The sequence below is a fragment of the Dipodomys ordii genome, unplaced genomic scaffold (assembly GCF_000151885.1).
Source record: "Dipodomys ordii isolate 6190 unplaced genomic scaffold, Dord_2.0 Scaffold55, whole genome shotgun sequence".
NCBI lineage: Eukaryota > Metazoa > Chordata > Mammalia > Rodentia > Heteromyidae > Dipodomys > Dipodomys ordii.
The window spans coordinates 7,115,389-7,132,471 of record NW_012267271.1 but is presented as its reverse complement, the minus strand read 5'-3'; the positions used below and the strand labels follow the sequence as shown (position 1 = coordinate 7,132,471).

The following is a 17,083-nucleotide window of genomic DNA, read 5'->3' as shown; positions in this document are numbered from 1 at the left end:
GTATGACATAGGGATCAGAGTTTCTGACATGGTGGTCAGAGTGTCTGTGACATGGTGATCAGAGTATCTGTGACATAGTGATCAGAGGCCTGTGACGTGGTGATCAGAGGCCTATGATGTGGTGATCAGAGTGTCTGTGACATGGTGATCAGTGTGACATGGTGATCACAGTGTCTGTGATATGGTGATCAGAGGACTGTGACATGGTGATCAGGGTATCTGTGACATGGTGATCAGAGGACTGTGACATGGTGATCAGAGTATGACATAGGGATCAGTGTCTGTGACATGGTGATCAGAGGCCTGTGATGTGGTGATCAGAGTGTCTGTGACATGGTGATCAGAGGCCTGTGATGTGGTGATCAGAGTGTCTGTGACGTGGTGATTAGAGTGTCTGTGACATGGTGATCAGAGTATCTGTGACATGGTGATCAGAGTGTCTGTGACGTGGTGATCAGAGGCCTGTGATGTGGTGATCAGAGTGTCTGTGACATGGTGATTAGAGTGTGACATGGTGATCAGGGTGTCTGTGACATGGTGATCAGAGGACTGTGACATGGTGTTCAGGGTTTCTGTCACATCGTGATCAGAGGAGTGTGACATGGTGATCAGGGTATCTGTCACATGGTGATCAGAGGACTGTGACATGGTGATCAGAATGTCTGTGACATGGTGATCAGAATGTCTGTGACATGGTGATCAGAGGACTGTGACATGGTGATCAGAGGGTCTGTGACATGGTGATCAGAGGGTCTGTGACATGGTGATCAGGGGGTCTGTGACATGGTGATCAGGGTGTCTGTGACATAGTGATCAGAGGGTCTGTGACATGGTGATCAGAGTGTCTGTGACATGGTGATCAGAGTGTCTGTGACGTGGTGATCAGAGGCCTGTGATGTGGTGATCAGAGTGTCTGTGACGTGGTGATTAGAGTGTGACATGGTGATCAGGGTGTCTGTGACATGGTGATCAGAAGACTGTGACATGGTGATCAGGGTATCTGTCACATGGTGATCAGAGGACTGTGACATGGTGATCAGGGTATCTGTCACATGGTGATCAGAGGACTGTGACATGGTGATCAGAATGTCTGTGACATGGTGATCAGGGTGTCTGTGACATGGTGATCAGAGGACTGTGACATGGTGATCAGAGTGTCTGTGACAATGGTGATCAGAGGGTCTGTGACATGGTGATCAGGGTGTCTGTGACATGGTGATCAGAATATCTGTGACATGGTGATCAGATGGTCTGTGACATAGTGACCAAAGGCCTATGACGTGGTGATCAGAGGCCTGTGATGTGGTGATCAGAGTGTCTGTGACATGGTGATCACAGTGTCTGTGACATGGTGATCCGAGGACTGTGATATGTTGATCAGAGTGTCTGTGACATGGTGATCAAAGGGTCTGTGACATGGTGATCAGAGGGTCTGTGACATGGTAATCAGAGGGTCTGTGACATGATGATCAGAGGGTCTGTGACATGGTGATCAGGGGGTCTGTGACATGGTGATCAGAATGTCTGTGACATAGTAATCAGATGGTCTGTGACGTGGTGATCAGAGGGTCTGTGACATGGTGATCAGGGTGTCTGTGACATGGTGATCAGAGTGTCTGTGACATGGTGATCAGAGGACTGTGACATGGTGATCAGAGGACTGTGACATGGTGATCAGAGGCCTATGATGTGGTGATTGGAGGCCTGTGATATGGTTATCAGAGGCCTGTGACATGGTGATCAGAGTGTCTGTGACGTGGTGATCAGTGTGTCTGTGACATGTGATCAAAGGCCTATGACATGGTAATCAGAGGACTGTGACATGTGATCAGTGTCTGACATGGTGATCAGAGACCTATGACATGGTGATCAGAGGGTCTGTGACATGGTAATCAGAGGGTCTACAACATGGTGATCAGAGGGTCTGTGACATGATGATCAGAGGGTCTGTGACATGGTGATCAGGGGGTCTGTGACATGGTGATCAGAATGTCTGTGACATAGTAATCAGATGGTCTGTGACGTGGTGATCAGAGGGTCTGTGACATGGTGATCAGGGTGTCTGTGACATGGTGATCAGAGGACTGTGACATGGTAATCAGAGCCCTGTGACATGGTGATCAGAGGGTCTGTGACATGGTGATCAGAGGGTCTGTGACATGGTGATCAGAGTGTCTGTGACATGGTGATCTGAGGGTCTGTGACATGGTGATCAGAGGCCTATGACATGGTAATCAGAGGGTCTGTGACATAGTAACCAAAGTCCTGTGACATGGTGATTGGGCGTCTGTGACATGGTGATCAGAGGCCTTGCAAAAACTTCAAGTGGTGTTCATGCTGCATCAATTCATCTTTTTTTTTTTTTTTTTTTGGTCGGTCCTGGGGCTTGAACTCTGGGTTCAGCTCAAGGCGAGCGCTCTACCACTTGAGCTACAGCGCCACTTCTGGTTTTCTGGTGGTTTATTGGAGATAGGAGTCTCACGGTCTCTCCTGCCCAGGCTGGCTTTGAACCGCGATCCTCAGATCTCAGCCTCCTGAGTAGCTAGGATTACAGGCGTGAGCCACCAGCGCCCGGTGCATCAATTCATCTTGACCTGTGGTCCTTTTGTGATGATAGGTCAGCAAAGGACAGGTCAGAATAGTACGAGAACGTTCTGAAAGCCTTAGTATTAAAGTTTATGATCTTTGGAAGTGGTACTATGGCTCAGGTAGTAGAGCACTCTCCTTGAGCTAAAGAGCTGTTTCTCAAGGAGAACCCCCAGGCCCAGAGTTCAAGCCCCACGAATGACAACAATAACAAAAAAAAAAATGTATGATCTTAGCTAGACATGGTAGCACATACTTGTAATCCTAGCTACTGGAAAGTCTGTGTCAGGAGATTCAAGAATTTGAGGCCAGCTTGGGCAAAGTTAACACTGAGACCCCATCTCAAAAAAAATACCGACATAAAGGCTGTGGCTCAAGTGGTAGAGCACTAGCCTAGCATGACTGAGTTCTTGAGCTTAAACCTCAGTACTTAAAAAAAATAAAAAAACTAGAATCTGTCACAAATGCAACATGCTACTCTGGTTCACTCTAAAGAAGGAAAATGGAAAAACCAGTGAAATCCACATCCAGCTGGACGTAGCATCCAGTGTGGTCCTTTCCTTATGACAGAGGCTCGGTGACAATGCCGGTGTGTGCAGGGGTGGGGGCAGGGCACTGGGGGCTGGGCAAGAGGCCTACAAGAACAGCGTGCAGCCTCAGTGGTGAGGGCCAAGGCCTCAGGTGTTCTGACCAAGTACACCACGTGTGGTGGCCGCAGCTGCAGGTGTTCCAGCGGGGCTGGCTGTACCATCCTTGGAATTCGTTTCTAATCTAAAACTGTTTCAGAATAAAAAGGTTATTTAAACATGCCCCAACCCCTAGCACTCCCTGGAAACAGACTCCACCTCCTTCCCAATCAAAAGTCAAAAATAAAGAGGCCATGGTCGCCCTGCCCAGCCTGGGCTGGGACATCTGCCCTCTAGGTGTTCTTATCCAGCCAGGAGTGCTCACAGGGTCAGCATGCCCACTGCACATGGCAGCCTCAGACGCTAACTTCTTCCTGCCTGTTCTTGTCATTTCCCCCTGGCCATTAGCCCAAGTCCATTCACGGAGGAAGGACAGTGATCATTGGTGGGGTCTGGCTCCGCTGGAATAGTGGGAAGCTTTGAGGCTGGTGTTGGTGTTTCCTTCTCTTGTGCCCTTTGTTGTAGTGTGAGTGATTTCTCTGCCTCTGGCAAAAGGCCTGGGACAATGCCCAGACTTCCCAGGCTGGAGCCAGGGGCAGGGGCTGGCACACGCTATGTGGCCTGTAGTGTTTTTGAATGCACACAGAAGTTTATCATGAACTTGGGAAATATGTGAAAGGCAGGTTTAGAGAGACAGTGCTATGCTTTTATCCTACCTCCCCTGGAAATCACCTGCCAAGCACTCCTTATTTGTTTCCAACTACAAACACACAGAAACAGTGTTTAAATTTGATATTAGTCTAGTTGGAGAGATTTAAGAGCACCTGCCAGTTTTTTCCCTTGTAGTTTTTGTAGCATGTTTGAAGCAAGAAAAAAAATGGATGAATTCTGAGTGATGAGGATTGGCCCCCGCAGGGCGACACCTCTATATTTACTAGCGCCCTCCTACCATCCCTTCTCCTCCCTACCTTCCCCACATCTAACCACTGCTGCCGGCCTACACTCTGTGCAGGAGCCACAAGGAGACAGATGTCAGTGTGCTTTCTCAGAATAAGGGCAGGAAGGGGCAGGTGAGAATGCGAAGACTCACAAGGTCTCTCTCTTCTACTAGGACCTTGTCTGTTTGCTCCCAAATGAAAGGACACATTAGAAAATAACGTAGAGCATTACACTTAATTCTTTCTCAATAAAGCTCCACGTGGGAGGGGCGTGACATTTTGTCTAAGCCCACACCCTTTGTGCAGAGGTGCTGGTGGAGAGCAGGCAGCCCGCCTGAGGCAGGACACGCTGAGAGGGACCTGTGTGGTACTCAGGGGCTGGGCTGGGGGCCAGGTGGCCAAGGGAGCACTTCCTGTGCCACAGCCAGACCCCATGGGAAACCTAGATGGGGCAGATTCTGTAGGCCACCTCCAGTGGAGACTAGCGCTGGATACTCAAAATACCAAGGGAGGACTGAGTTGGTGACAAGTCGAAACCCTGCTCTCTAGGATCAGCTCTCTCTCTGCAACCTCTTTCCCTCCTGTCTGCCCATTTGTATGTGGGACGTCCATATTGATGCTGTGTGTGATCTTTCCTGAAAGACGCTGTTGGAGCATGAGGTAATCTTCCCTCCCGGCGTCCCTCACCCGCCTGCTTCTCCCACAGGTAGCCAGGCCAGGCAGGGTCAGGCATCAGCCCGATGCTAAGGGCCATGATTCATGGCAAAGGAGGCATAGGTCTGGGTCCTCGCACAGCTGAGGGCCCACTTGCGACGTGGGAGTTCCTAGCCCGGCACTGCTCCTGTTGGAAGCTCCTCCCCCGGCTACCCTGGAGGGAACGCTGAGGACTCCCTGGCTGGTGTTTGCTCTGTGGTTTCAGTCACTGTGTATGGGACCTGTTTTCCTGTTGGCAAGAAGCAACAGAGATGGGGCTGGACAGGTGGCTCAGTGGTGGAGTGCTTGCCTCACATGCATGAGGCCCTGGGTTCGATTCCTCAGCACCACATACACAGAAAAGGCCGGAAGTGGCACTGTGGCTCAAGTGGTAGAGTGCTAGCCTTGAGCTGAAGCGGTCAGGGACAGTGCCCAGGCCTAGAGTTCAAGCCCCACAACTGACAAAAAAAAAAAAAAGAAAAGGAAAAAAAAAGAGTAAGAAGTTGGGTGCTGATGGCTCATGCATAAAATCCTAGTTATTCTGGAGGCTGAGATCTGAGAATCAAAGTTCAAGGTCAGCTCAGGCAGAAGTATTTTTAATCCTTAAATAGTTGTACAGAAGGCTTAGGTGTGTGGAGTACAGCCTGGAGAGGATCCAGTTTATGCAGGTCCTTTGGCAGTGCCTTGCAAAGCCAAACCAAGCTCACTCTCTCTTTTTTACCTCTGAAAATGTCAAGGCAGGAGCATGGAAGCAGGCCCCTATCAACCGCTGGGGCCCACGCCTAACTCCTGGGGTAAAAGCCACAGCACCTGAGGTTCTGCAACAAACCTGGCTGCAGGAAATGAGATTCGGCCTTCCTTTTGTCTGCAGATGCTGACTGTCGGCAAGCCCTTTTCTGTCTTGCTCATTAGACCCCATACCCAAGTGTGAGGATGTGGTGGCGGGCCGCCGGGGATAGCTTGCTGTGGGTCCTTGGCTGCTAACAGGTGCCTGTCATTTACCACTCTCCCCTGGGGGCGCCTTCCACTCCACCCCAGGGCGAAGCAGCTTTTTATAGCCAGCAAGCCTCCAGCCAAGGGGATTCAGAGAATGGGACTTAGAAATAGGGGGACCCTCTGAAAGGGCAGAATCACAAAGAGCCAGGAAAGGTTTCAAGCGCGTTCTTATTCTTCTGACATTTAAACTCTGCAGGGCAGTCACTGTTTTGATCTTTAACCCCCTCGTTTCAAAGCAGTGCATTTTCATCCATTAACTTGGGAGGAGTAAGCGCCAGTGTGCAGCTGTCGCCTGCGTTCAGCCCTGGCAGGCTGGCTGGGGGAGGCGGGTGCACGCACAGCCCCAGGTGGGCAGGTGGAGAAGGAGGCAGAGGTGCGGAGGGACAGACAGTACACGCTTTACAGCGTCTCCACATGGGGGGAATGGACAGAACAGAGACACCTCGTCGCCTGGCCCACTGCAGAGGGAGGGTAACCTGTCAGCGTGCTCTCCCGATGTGGCTGTAGACGGGTGGGTTGCCCACAGGGTGCCACCGCCCCTGCATTCCTGTCAGTGTCCTTCAGCCATTCTTGAACTTGAAAGGCAGGGCCCTATCTGAAGACAACTGCCGAATGGCCCCTAACAGCTCCTGGTGGATGAAGCTGTCAGCCCCAGACTCACGCTTCCCATCCATGAGGCAGAGCATGCAAGTACCCTGCCTAAATCAAATCCCAGGTCATGTACCACACACCGACCCACTGCCTGTGTCCTTGAAAGGAAACTGACCCTACACAGCAGAGTCCCAAAGGACCAGAGCCCTCTTTCTCCTGGAGTTGCGCTCTCTGCGGGCCGCCTGCTAGAGCATCACATGCTACCCAGGAGACTCAGGAAGTGATCACCAGGTCACTGTAAATCTCTTCCTGCCAGCCTTTCACATTTCCTTCCAAAACTCCCTCCTCAAAAATGTTAGCAAAACCCCTCCACCAGTTGGAGGCCTGGAGAGGCCAAGGGGTCACAAGACCGTAGCCAGCGCTTACGCTGCACACATGCAGTGCTCTGTGCCCAGAATGCTTCCCCCAAGGAACCCAAATTGGGCCGGTCCCCTGCTGATGAACATTCGCCAGAGGAGAGCTGGTGTCATTTTCCTGCTGACACTGCCTCGTATGCATGTGCCAGGGAGCTAAAGGAGATGGCTTTCACAGTGCCAGGGCAGATGGGCAGCCCCAGGGAGGCCGGTGGCCCCCTCCACTGCCTAGAAGCCAGCCATGCACCAGCCTCGGGAGGAGAGTGAGCAGTCCCCAGACATCCTGCGGGGAGGACGTAGAAAGGATACTCATGTGGCAGCTTCTCTGGGCAGAATGGACACAGAGTGGCAAGGAAGGGCCCACCCAGCATCCAAAAGCCCCTCCCACCATTGTCCCTGCAGGGCCGGCATGCACATGTACTGTACACACAAGACTGGCTTAAAGTCTCGATTGTGTAAACCTTAGTCTGTTCCCTCCAAAGGCACTGCGCTGCAGCCAGCATAGCCAGCGCCCCAGGACTCATACCCACCCAGTGTGTAGAGAAAATGGCCCAAGAGGCCTGGCCTGGCCGCCTTGGTCTCCACACATGTTAAGTTGCCCGAGAAATGGTCCCGTGGTTTCCTGCCATTAGAGGAATCCCAGGCTGTCCATTTGTCATCTCCACAACTGTCTCTTCCTGGAGGGCTGCATAGGACGTGGTACACACTAGGGCAGAGCAGCTGCTTCTGGGAAGACCCGCCGCTCCCCTTCCCAGCCCTCAGCCCATCGCTCTGGAGCACAGACCGAGGGCACAGGCCACCACGCTCCCCATGGTGACTATCTCCAAAGGAGGCCACTTCAGCACAGGCCCAGAGCCAGACACTCAGCTCCACCACTTATTCCCTACATGGCCTAACTTGCCTTGCTTTCCTCATCTGTAAAATAAAAGCTACAAGACCGTACCAGGAGGTGAGCCAGGGTCCTAGGTGGGAAGTGTAAGTGAGCTGCTCCCTCCAAGGCAGGTCTGTGCTGTCTGTGGTCCCAGAGCCCCCGATGTCTTTGCAGGCTTTGTTCTCCGTTCCTGTAGGTTGGCTTGTCACTCAAGCAGGTGCCTCTGGCTAGGACTTTCCTGGAACCGAATCTGGCAAGTTACCAGTAGCAAAAGCCAAAACTCTTTTTCCTTTTTATCTAAATGAAGAGCCTTAATTCCCTAATCCTGAGAAATGTCAAGGACCCTTCACGCTTAACTCCTCACCACCCTGCCTGGACAAGGCCTTTAGCCCAAGTGGAAGGGTGATCAGCACCCTGGAGAGTTCCCTGGCTTAGAGGGCTTTCCCTGCTCCCCCAGGCCTGCCTCCTCCCGCCCTCTCCTGCCACGCCCTCTCACTAGCTAAAATTGAATCTATTCCTGCCTGCCTTGTCTCCATCACTCTGTGTCCTACTGGGAGAGCCCAGCCCAAGGAAAGAGATACACTACAGACTGGCCTCACGCTCAGAGTGCAGCCCCGGGATGGGCACAGGTCTGACTTTCTCAGTGAGGTGTCTGGAGGTCCTGCAGAGAGTGCACGCAAGAGGCCCTCCACCCCTTTCAAGGGGGTAGGCTGAGCCCCAAGGCTTGGAACGGCACAGGGGAGAAGAGCAGACCAGACAGGGACTCCACCCCTGCCTTACATTAGAGACCAAGCTCAATGCTGCACACACTTGGCCCGTCCTTCTCCAGCACAGAAGGTGGCCTTGGGAGGTGCACATTGCCCATCTCCCCTCTCCTTTCCCACCCGCCGGCATGGCCCCCGTGCGCACGGCCCGGCCTAGGACAGGGATGATCCTGCAGAGGCTGGTACATGACCTCCTCATCGAGCAGAGGAAGGTCGATCTTGCCTGGGTAAGCCTTGCTCCCTGTGGGTTGCAGGCCTTCCTCTTCAGGCCTCCAGACCTGTGGCACATAAATCCAGTGCAGATTAAGTAGATAGAGATTAGTCTGCCCTTCCCTCTACTTTGATCTCCATTTTAGAAGCTTCTTGGCATCACTCCCCATCATACACCCCCCCCCCCCCGCCCAATACCACTTTCAGGACTGACTTCGTAGTGTTCTGGTTTTGAAATCACAATGAATCCTCTTTTCGTGGACCCAGGGCTCCTGGGGCTGGTTACATGTTCTTCCAGGCATCCTTGGACCAGTGTTGCTGGCAAGGCTATTTAACACAGTGGACTCCCTGGAAGGGCTTACTCCTCCACACAACTAGCACCCACGGGCTGCGTGTCCCTGCCAAGCCATGCAGATTTCCATCCTGGAGAGCAGTGCACTGCGGACCCCTCCTTGCTCCTGGGCCTGACTCTCCAAATTCTTTCCTCTCAGCCCACACTGGAGGACCTTATAAAGGTGGCATCACAGCTATACAGCAAGGAGCCTGGCACCTCTGCCCTCACCTGGACTCTCCTTTCTAGAGGATAGAAGGCCCTTGTTTCATCCCAGAGAACCGGGGGTAGAGCTTATCCCAGATTTACCTCCACTGCCGACTGGTGTGATAGGGGCGGTTGTGGCACCTAAGTCCAGCGGGACCTGGTCCTGCCACCCCCACCCTCCCCCGTCGCTGAGGGCCAGAGGCAGTGATGTGGCCAAGTCTCCCAGTGGTAGTGATCCCAAGACTGAACACACACACACCATTCCAGTACCCTTGTCCTCCTCAAGGCACCTGAGGGCATCCTCCTCTTCCTCTTGCAAGGAAGCTAGCCAGAAGCTGGGTCTCTACCTCGCTTCTCTTAAACAAGCAACCGGTAAACACTGGATACTTAGCGTTGGCTATCTGTTGGTCTTGTGGGGGAATTATTTTAATAGTCAGGGCCTAGCTCTCCTGGATTAACTGCGGGGGCCGTGGGCCCTGTGGGCAGTGTGGTGGCAGATAACACGGCCAGTACATATTACATCAGGAAGAACATCGCACAATTGCTAGAGCCCTTGGTCCAGCTCAGCTGCAGTCCTGCCCCCTGGTGGTAGGAAGCAGGCAGTGGAGCACGGTGGTCTGTGGTTCCTAACAAGGCTGGCTGCACATCAGAACCGCCTCAGGGAGCTTTTGCACAACACGTCTAGACGGGCCTTCTAGACATTGGGAGACAGTTCTGACACAGTGGTGCCAACAGCTCTGGGGTCTGAGGAGCCCAGTGTGGCTCGCACAAGCAGGGACCCTGTGCACAAAGCCCTGGCAGGAGCTCAATGCATTCATTCAAATGAGGCATTGGCTGGGGGTGTGCCCTTTCACATCAACGGAGGGGAAACAGTGCAGGGCCAAGGGGTGAGAGGAGCTGGGAGACCCTGCTGTTCCCGGGACAGATGAGTCCCGAACCCCAGGTCTGAGGTCACGGCAGGCCTCGCCCCACCCTGCAGCATCTCCTTGGCTTGGGCAGGTGGCCGTCCTGGCCCTCCATCGCCAGGTGGGTGTGGCTGGTGAGGTAAGCCTCAGTGGCTCCTGGGTGACGTGCGCCTTTTGTCAGGTTCTGTGGCTCCTCCGGCCTGCGTACCCCTCAGCCAGGGTCCCCACTCCTATACCTGACCCCCCCCAGCCCAGCCCCGGGCCATGTGGCCCGGTACAGAGCGCTGCTCTCACTTCTGATGCAGTGAAAATAGCTCCAGAGCCCATCTGCGCTGGGGAGACTGTTGTGACTGGCAGCTCCTTCTCCAGCCTTGACTGGCAGCTGCTTCAAGGTCTCCTGAAAGGTCCCTCCTTCCTGAGTGGTTGGGAGTGTGCGGAGCTGAAGGTCAGGAGCCTGGGTGTGGCCAGCCTGGTGCGGTCCTGTGCCAGGGGGCTCTGTCACCACGGTGCAGGCGGTGCCACCTCATGTGAGCTACGGCCTGCACTGTGATGCCCCTCTATCCCGGGCTGGGCCGGCGCCTGAGCGCTCCTCCGCTGTGAGATGAACCCCTTTGCTCCCCCATCTCGGTGCCCCTACTTGTATCACCTCCTCCCATTACCCCCACGGACTCCCCGTCCACTTTGATCTTTTTACAAGCTTTGTTTCCCACCAGCACTCGACTAGTGGCTGCCCCTGCCTGCAGCCCCTCTCTCGGGAGCATTAGTGCCCTTCCCTGGCCTCCTGTGCCCGGGAGGGCTGCTTTCATCTCCCAGCAGAGCCTCATTAGCTTACTGCACAATGGCACCCGAACCTGGGCTGCCACTCAATTAGTTAATAGCAGTCTTTCTTTGCCCCAGGTCTGTTTTTGCCACATCTTAGATGCTGAGCATAAAGCAACTTTGTTGTTGCAAGGTATAAAACAAAAAGTATTGAAGGTGGAATGCTTTGACAAAGAAAAGGAAGATCATCGTAGGTAAACGTCTCCCGTGCTCAGTGGCCTCGTCTTGCCTGATGCTTGGGATGTAGCCTGGCAGTCCAAAAGCCAGCCGTGGAGGAAGCAGGAAGAAAGGAGAGCCGTCAGCACGTCTGCTAGCTGGTTGTCTTCTGTTAACATTCCTGGGATTGGAGGTGGAGAATTGGAGAAGCTAAATGATTACCTCAGTGCTAGGGATTTGCCAAGTAAAGGAAATGCTTTCTACCAAGCCCTGTGGAAAGGGAGCCGGATCTGACCAGATTGCTCGGCAATGGAAAGACTAATTAGAGACGGTGAGAGCCGGGTGCCAAATCAGGGGGCCTGGCACGGTGACGCTCCAGAGGACAGTTTCTAGTTATCTAAGCCCGTTCCACCCTAGGCACCCGTGCTCACAGTTCTGCTCAGTGCCTGGCACACACTCCAGCTTTCCAGAGACCGAGCTCAGCACTCTGGGAGGCTGGGCAGATGCCGCCCCGGGCCCCTGTGTGCACCTGGACGGAAGAAGCTATCTTCCAGGATGCGGGCACCACCACCGCTGCTCCCAGCCGCTGTCTGCATCTTCCAGCCTCTCACAACACTGAAGACCCCACCACTCCTGGCACCCAAGTGAAATCCTGGGGCTTCAGTGTGTTTGAATTCACAAGAAAGACAAACTGCCTGGTTTAGACTCCCTGGTTTTGTGCCCCAGAATCAGGCCCGGAAGGTGCTCCAGCCTTGATGCTCGCCGCTGGGGCCTTGAGCCCATCCCTGAGTCCTTCACCACATTCTCTTATTGTTGCTAGCAGACCCCAAAGAAGAGGCTAGCTGAAGCCGGGTGCTGGTGGCCCAAGCTTGTCATCCTAGCTACTCAGGAGGCTGAGATCTGAGGATCATGGTTCAAAGCCAGCCCAGGCAAGAAAATCTGTGAGAGGGGCTGGGAAGGTGGCTCAGTGGTAGAGCGCTTGCCTTGCATGCCTGAGGCCCTGGGTTCGATTCCTCAGCACCACATAAGCAAAAAGAAAAAAGCCAGAAGGGGCGCTGTGGCTCAAGTGGTAGAGCGCTAGCCTTGAGCTGAAGAGCTGAGGGACAGTACCCAGGCTCAGAGTTCAGGCCCCACGACCGGACCCAAAAAAAAAAAAAAAGAAAATCTGTGAGATTCTTATCTCCAGTTCACTACCATAAAAACAGAAGTGGCGCTGTAGCTCAAGTGGTAGAGCGTTCACCTTGAGCTGAAGAGTTCAAGGACAGTGTCTAGGCCCAGAGTTCAAGCCCCATGACAGACAAAAAAAGAAGCTAGCTGAAGTCCAGCCCACCCTGAGGGCCAACAAGGCAGATTACAAGCGAATTCTTAGGTGACGAGGAACTGCTGTGAAGTGCCATGCTTACTGCACACGGCACCCTACGCATGCATGCCCGCTGCCACTGGGAGAGCTCAGGCGCCAGGCTGGTCCATCCAGTGCCACCTCCTTAGTGTTGGACAGCACATACCAGGTCCGCTTTCCCGTGCACCGGCTACAACTGTCCGCCGCCGTGTGTCCCCGCCCCGGCCTCTGGACCGCACCTGCCCGACCCCTCCCATCCTCCTCCCAGGGCAGGTGTGCAGATGGGCGGTGACTGTTTTAAGAATGAGGGTTTGCCAAAACTGGAAAACAGCAGATACTGAACACGCAGCTGTCCAGCGGGCATTTGAAAAGTGGCAGCCCCTGTTCCTCACCCTAGCCCACAACACCAGCCATGATGCAAAGTTAGCATTACTACTGTTTAAAAAAAAAAAAAAGAAATTCATTGCTCATTTTAGAAAGCTATCTGTCAAAATGCTTAAAATATACGCAGTCTCACTTGGCGCTTAGAGAAGTGCCGTGCCGTTTATCTTGAAAGTCACCCGAGTAAGAATTCCTCAGCCGTGTGGGATCCGTGCACTGTTGGCGTCTCTGCAGGAGAGCCTCACCATGCTCCGGCGTGCACGTCTGATGAGTTGCTCTCAGCTAAACACACACCAAGGCTAGGCCTCTGGACACAGCTGAGCCTGACCACCCGCCCCGCAGAGCTGTGGTAACGGGGTTTCCAGCAGATGCGGCAGGCAGCTGGGCTGGAGAGCCAGAACTGCACGGAGGGCCTGCCTTCAGCCCAGCCCATTGCAGCCTCAGGAAGCAGTAGGTATGACTTCGGCCTCCATTTGGCCCAGGGGAAACTGAGGATCCAGCTAGGGCCAGGACCAGCTTCCCTGGCCGTGGAGCCTGCCCTCCAGGGTGACACAGCCTCTGACGCAGCTGCAGCGTGGGCCTGCAGCTGCAGCCCGCACACAGTGGCCTGTTCAGCATGTCACGCTGCGTGCTGGTAGGGGCTAGAACACCAACAGGTCTGAACAAGTCAGACCTGTGCTGATTCCTGTCCTCAAGTTAATGATTTTATCTGGAGTGTTCTATTTTGTTTTTAAACCACCACATTTGTAATGCCAAGAATCCCTAATGAGTGCAATCAAATAAACCATTAGTTTGAACACAGCTATCAAATTAGTATAATCTATTAATTTGCTGATGGATGGCAGACATCAGTGGATCTCGTGTCATCACATTTCAGAACTGCAGGGATCTAGCAAATCTGAGGCAGGGGACAGCACTGGCTTGAGCCCAGGGCCACTGTCGCCTAGCTGCCCTCAAGCCTCAGGGAGGCTGATCTCCCATGGAGTCAGGTGTGGCCTGCCAGAGTGCTAGACGCGGGTGCTCCCAAGAGCTGGTCACAGGGTGGTCCTTCTGGAGGGGGCTCCTCAGAGAGACCATTGTAGCAGCTGTGAAATGAAAGACCAGCTCCTGATGAAGCCGGGAGCTACAAAGTAGGAGACAGAAGTGAGAGTTAGAAGCAGGAGGGGACCTACCCTGCAGCTGGGAGAATGAATGGTTCTGGCCACCACCGAGGTGGATTACAGGTGGGAGACCCTTTTCAGCACCCCCCCCCTCAGGCCTGGAAGCCCTTGGGGGTGTGCCCTTCTCTGTTCCCTCCTCTCCCACAGGGCTCCAGCCAGGGAAGGGAGAGAGGGGGCAGTGGTCAGTTGCTGGAATGTTCCGGCACTCCACTTGCCTCTGTCCTTCCCAGCTACTGCATGCCTCCTCCCCTCCAGGCCCCAACTCTACTAATTTTCCTACTTGAGATTTGATTTCAGATGTCCTTTCCTCGGAGACGGGCAGCAGGGCGGGGCCCACAGCAGAGCTGTTGACAGTGACATGTGTTCTTCCTGCTGGCTTTCCTGGATCACTGTCACTGTCCTTCATCCCCAGGTGACAGACCATGCCACCACGGCCCTGCTGCACTACCAGCTGCCCCAGATGCCAGATGTCGTGGTCAGATCCTTCATGGTAAGTGGCTTCAGGAGCCAGGCCTCCTGTCCAAGCTGCAGCACTTTACGCGAGCACGTCCGCAGGGAGCACGTCCGCAGCGCAGCTCTGCGCCTGGGGGTCGGGGGGAGGGGAATGGGAAGAATTCAGAGATGGAGATCCTCCAGAAGTTCCTGGCATTGAGCAGATACTTAGCTGAGCTTGCCATCGTGAATCCTGTGTCCTGTAGAGCTAGAAGTCATCTTGCAATTGAAGAAACGGCTTGCAGTTCCCCAAGGTGTTTCTTTAGATTCCCAGATTGAGCGCAAGGTGGGGGCATCGCGCCGCTGTTCAGTGGTGAGCGGCCCGGCACCTGCCAGCTCTTGAGAGCTGTTCGCAGGTTGCTCAGCCATGGGTAGCTTGAAGCGGAACCTAGCAGGGGTGTCTGCACCGTGGAAATGGGCATGCGCTCTGCGTCAGGACCTCTGCCCCGGCCCCTGCGTGCCTGCGGCCTCCCGGACACACCCGCTAGCCGTCTGACCTCGGGCCGACAGCTGCCTGCTGGGGCGTCACCGGGCGCCATCCTCCACTGGCAGCAAAGCTTTCAGCTTCGTGCTAGGAAGGTAGCCAGCTGGCCGCCATGAGGAACCCTGCTGCAGGCTGGTACGCCGGCCCGCCTGCCCGCATGCGCAGTCGCCTGCCGGTACCCCGGCCCGCCTGCCCGCATGCGCAGTCGCCTGGCCAGCCCGCCCTCAGAGCTTCGCCAGTGGTTCTCAGACGATGGAGGCCCAGCTCGCTGATGGGCTGTGGTGTTGGGAGAGTCAGCCACGCCACGCCAGGCGGGTGGCGGAGCTGTCCTGGGGGTGCTGCCTCGTGCCCAGGGAGGGCGCGGCGGTGTTTCCTCCCTGTCGCCTCCGTTTGCTCCTGCCTGCGGAGCTGGAAGAGGGTGGACGTTTGCTTGGCACCCAAGGCCCTGGGCCGAGCTGGGGGCCGCACCCCGGCCCGCGGGGGGGGGTCCCGCTGGGGGTGAAGGCGGCAGGGCGCGGAAGGGCGCAGCGCCCCGCCGGCTCCCCTCCCTCCGCCACCGCCACCGCCGACCGAACCTCCTTGACTTTGAGAATTGAGTTACCCGAGCCTCATCCTTATGGATGATCCGCAGCGCGCTGCCCTCTGAACCTGGCGAGCGAGCGAGCGAGTGCTGCTTATTTGGTTAGTGGGTGACGCGGCTGTCCCCAGCCGCCCGAGCGCGGGCGCCTCGCCGCCTGGCCTGGGACAGGCGCTGGGAGATGACCTCCGCGCGTCCCCTGAGCTGGAAGGCGCCGCGCCCTCCGCGGCCAAGCAGACCCGGAAGCCGGGGAGCCACGGAGGCTCGGCAGCCTCTTGAGATGATCGGGTATCGTGGGGAGCACTGTCTTTGGGGCGATTTTGGAAGTGCCCTTGTCCCATTCTCATGTCTCTACGCTTCCCTTCAGACCTGGTTGAGGAGCTACATAAAGCTGTTCCAGGCCCCGTGCCAGCGCTGTGGGAAGTTTCTGCAAGACGGCCTTCCCCCCACGTGGAGGGACTTCCGGACCCTGGAAGCCTTTCACGACACCTGCCGGCAGTGACCAGCCCGGCCAGCCCAGCCCGGCCAGCCGGCGCCCCCACCCCGCACGCATGCGCAGCCAGCACCTCCAGTCCCGCACGGGTGTCTGCAGCTGCTCTGGCTCTCCACTCTGGAGCGGCACCAGGCATTTGACAGAGCGGGAGGGAGGGAGGAAGGAAGGAAGGATGGATTGGTTGGTTGGTTGTGCACTGTGGCTGAAATTCCCTTGTGTTCACGTGTTTGTTTTTGTAACTTATTTTTGTAAGCAATAAACCTTTTCTACCCAGGCCACAGCCTCACCTCCTGCCCTCCGCTCCGTGGCCATGCAAGCAGGGACTGGGCTTGAAGCGTGCTTCCTAAGGACACCTTCCCTGGGGAGGGGAGGGTGGCGTCTCTGAGCGGACTCCAGGCTTCAGAGGTGTTGGTCACAGGAGGACTGGCTTGTTCTGAGGGAAAAGGCACGCAGGGGTCTCTGCACTAAACCAGGAGCCCACAGCAGCTATTGGCCATGTCAGGGTCCCAGGTGTGTGCTGAGTCCCCTCCAGCCCCGTCTGCTGGGTCTAGTGGTGCCTAGACCTTCCCCCTCCCCCTCCCCCCCAACCCCCAACGGCTTCTAAAGCCACCAGCCTTCTGTGAAGGGCTGGAAGAGGGTGTTCCCATCCACCCAGTTCTCACTGTGGTGAGGATGGGTGGGCAGGGCGCCTCCCTGGTCCTGTGAAAGGGGTGGGGGGTCACAGGACACTACTCCACGTGGCCTCCGACATCTTCAGCCCTGGGAGTCCACTGGCACATATCAGGCCAACAACAGACCAGGAAGCGATGAGGCAGGCTCCAGCCCCTGCCCAGAGCGGGACATTGCCTGTTATGCACTGTCGGTCCTCACCTACAGGTGCACACCGTCATTAGTGAGCCCAGAAGAGAATAGCATCCACTGCCAGTGTCACTACAGCCCACCTTGCTTTGAACATTGTTCCCTCTGTTCAGGGTGGGGTGTAGATAATTCTCCTGTTCTAAGTCTTGTTCAGCCTGTGGTAAGGGACCCTGGCCCCGACTTCTGGTCACAG

General features: G+C 55.3%; 1 protein-coding gene across 2 annotated transcripts in view; it reads left to right on the top strand.

The window, feature by feature from the left end:
- Med27 (mediator complex subunit 27) overlaps window positions 1-16,306 on the top strand; it is a 177,803-nt gene extending 161,497 nt beyond the window's left edge. For both annotated transcript variants that reach the window (XM_013021240.1, XM_013021241.1), the window contains exons 7-8: window positions 14,399-14,476; window positions 15,907-16,306. In XM_013021240.1, coding sequence (XP_012876694.1) covers window positions 14,399-14,476; window positions 15,907-16,041 — 213 coding nt within the window. In that variant the 3' untranslated portion in view covers window positions 16,042-16,306. The remainder of the gene's footprint in view (window positions 1-14,398; window positions 14,477-15,906) is intronic.
- The last annotated feature ends 777 nt before the right edge of the window (window positions 16,307-17,083 follow it).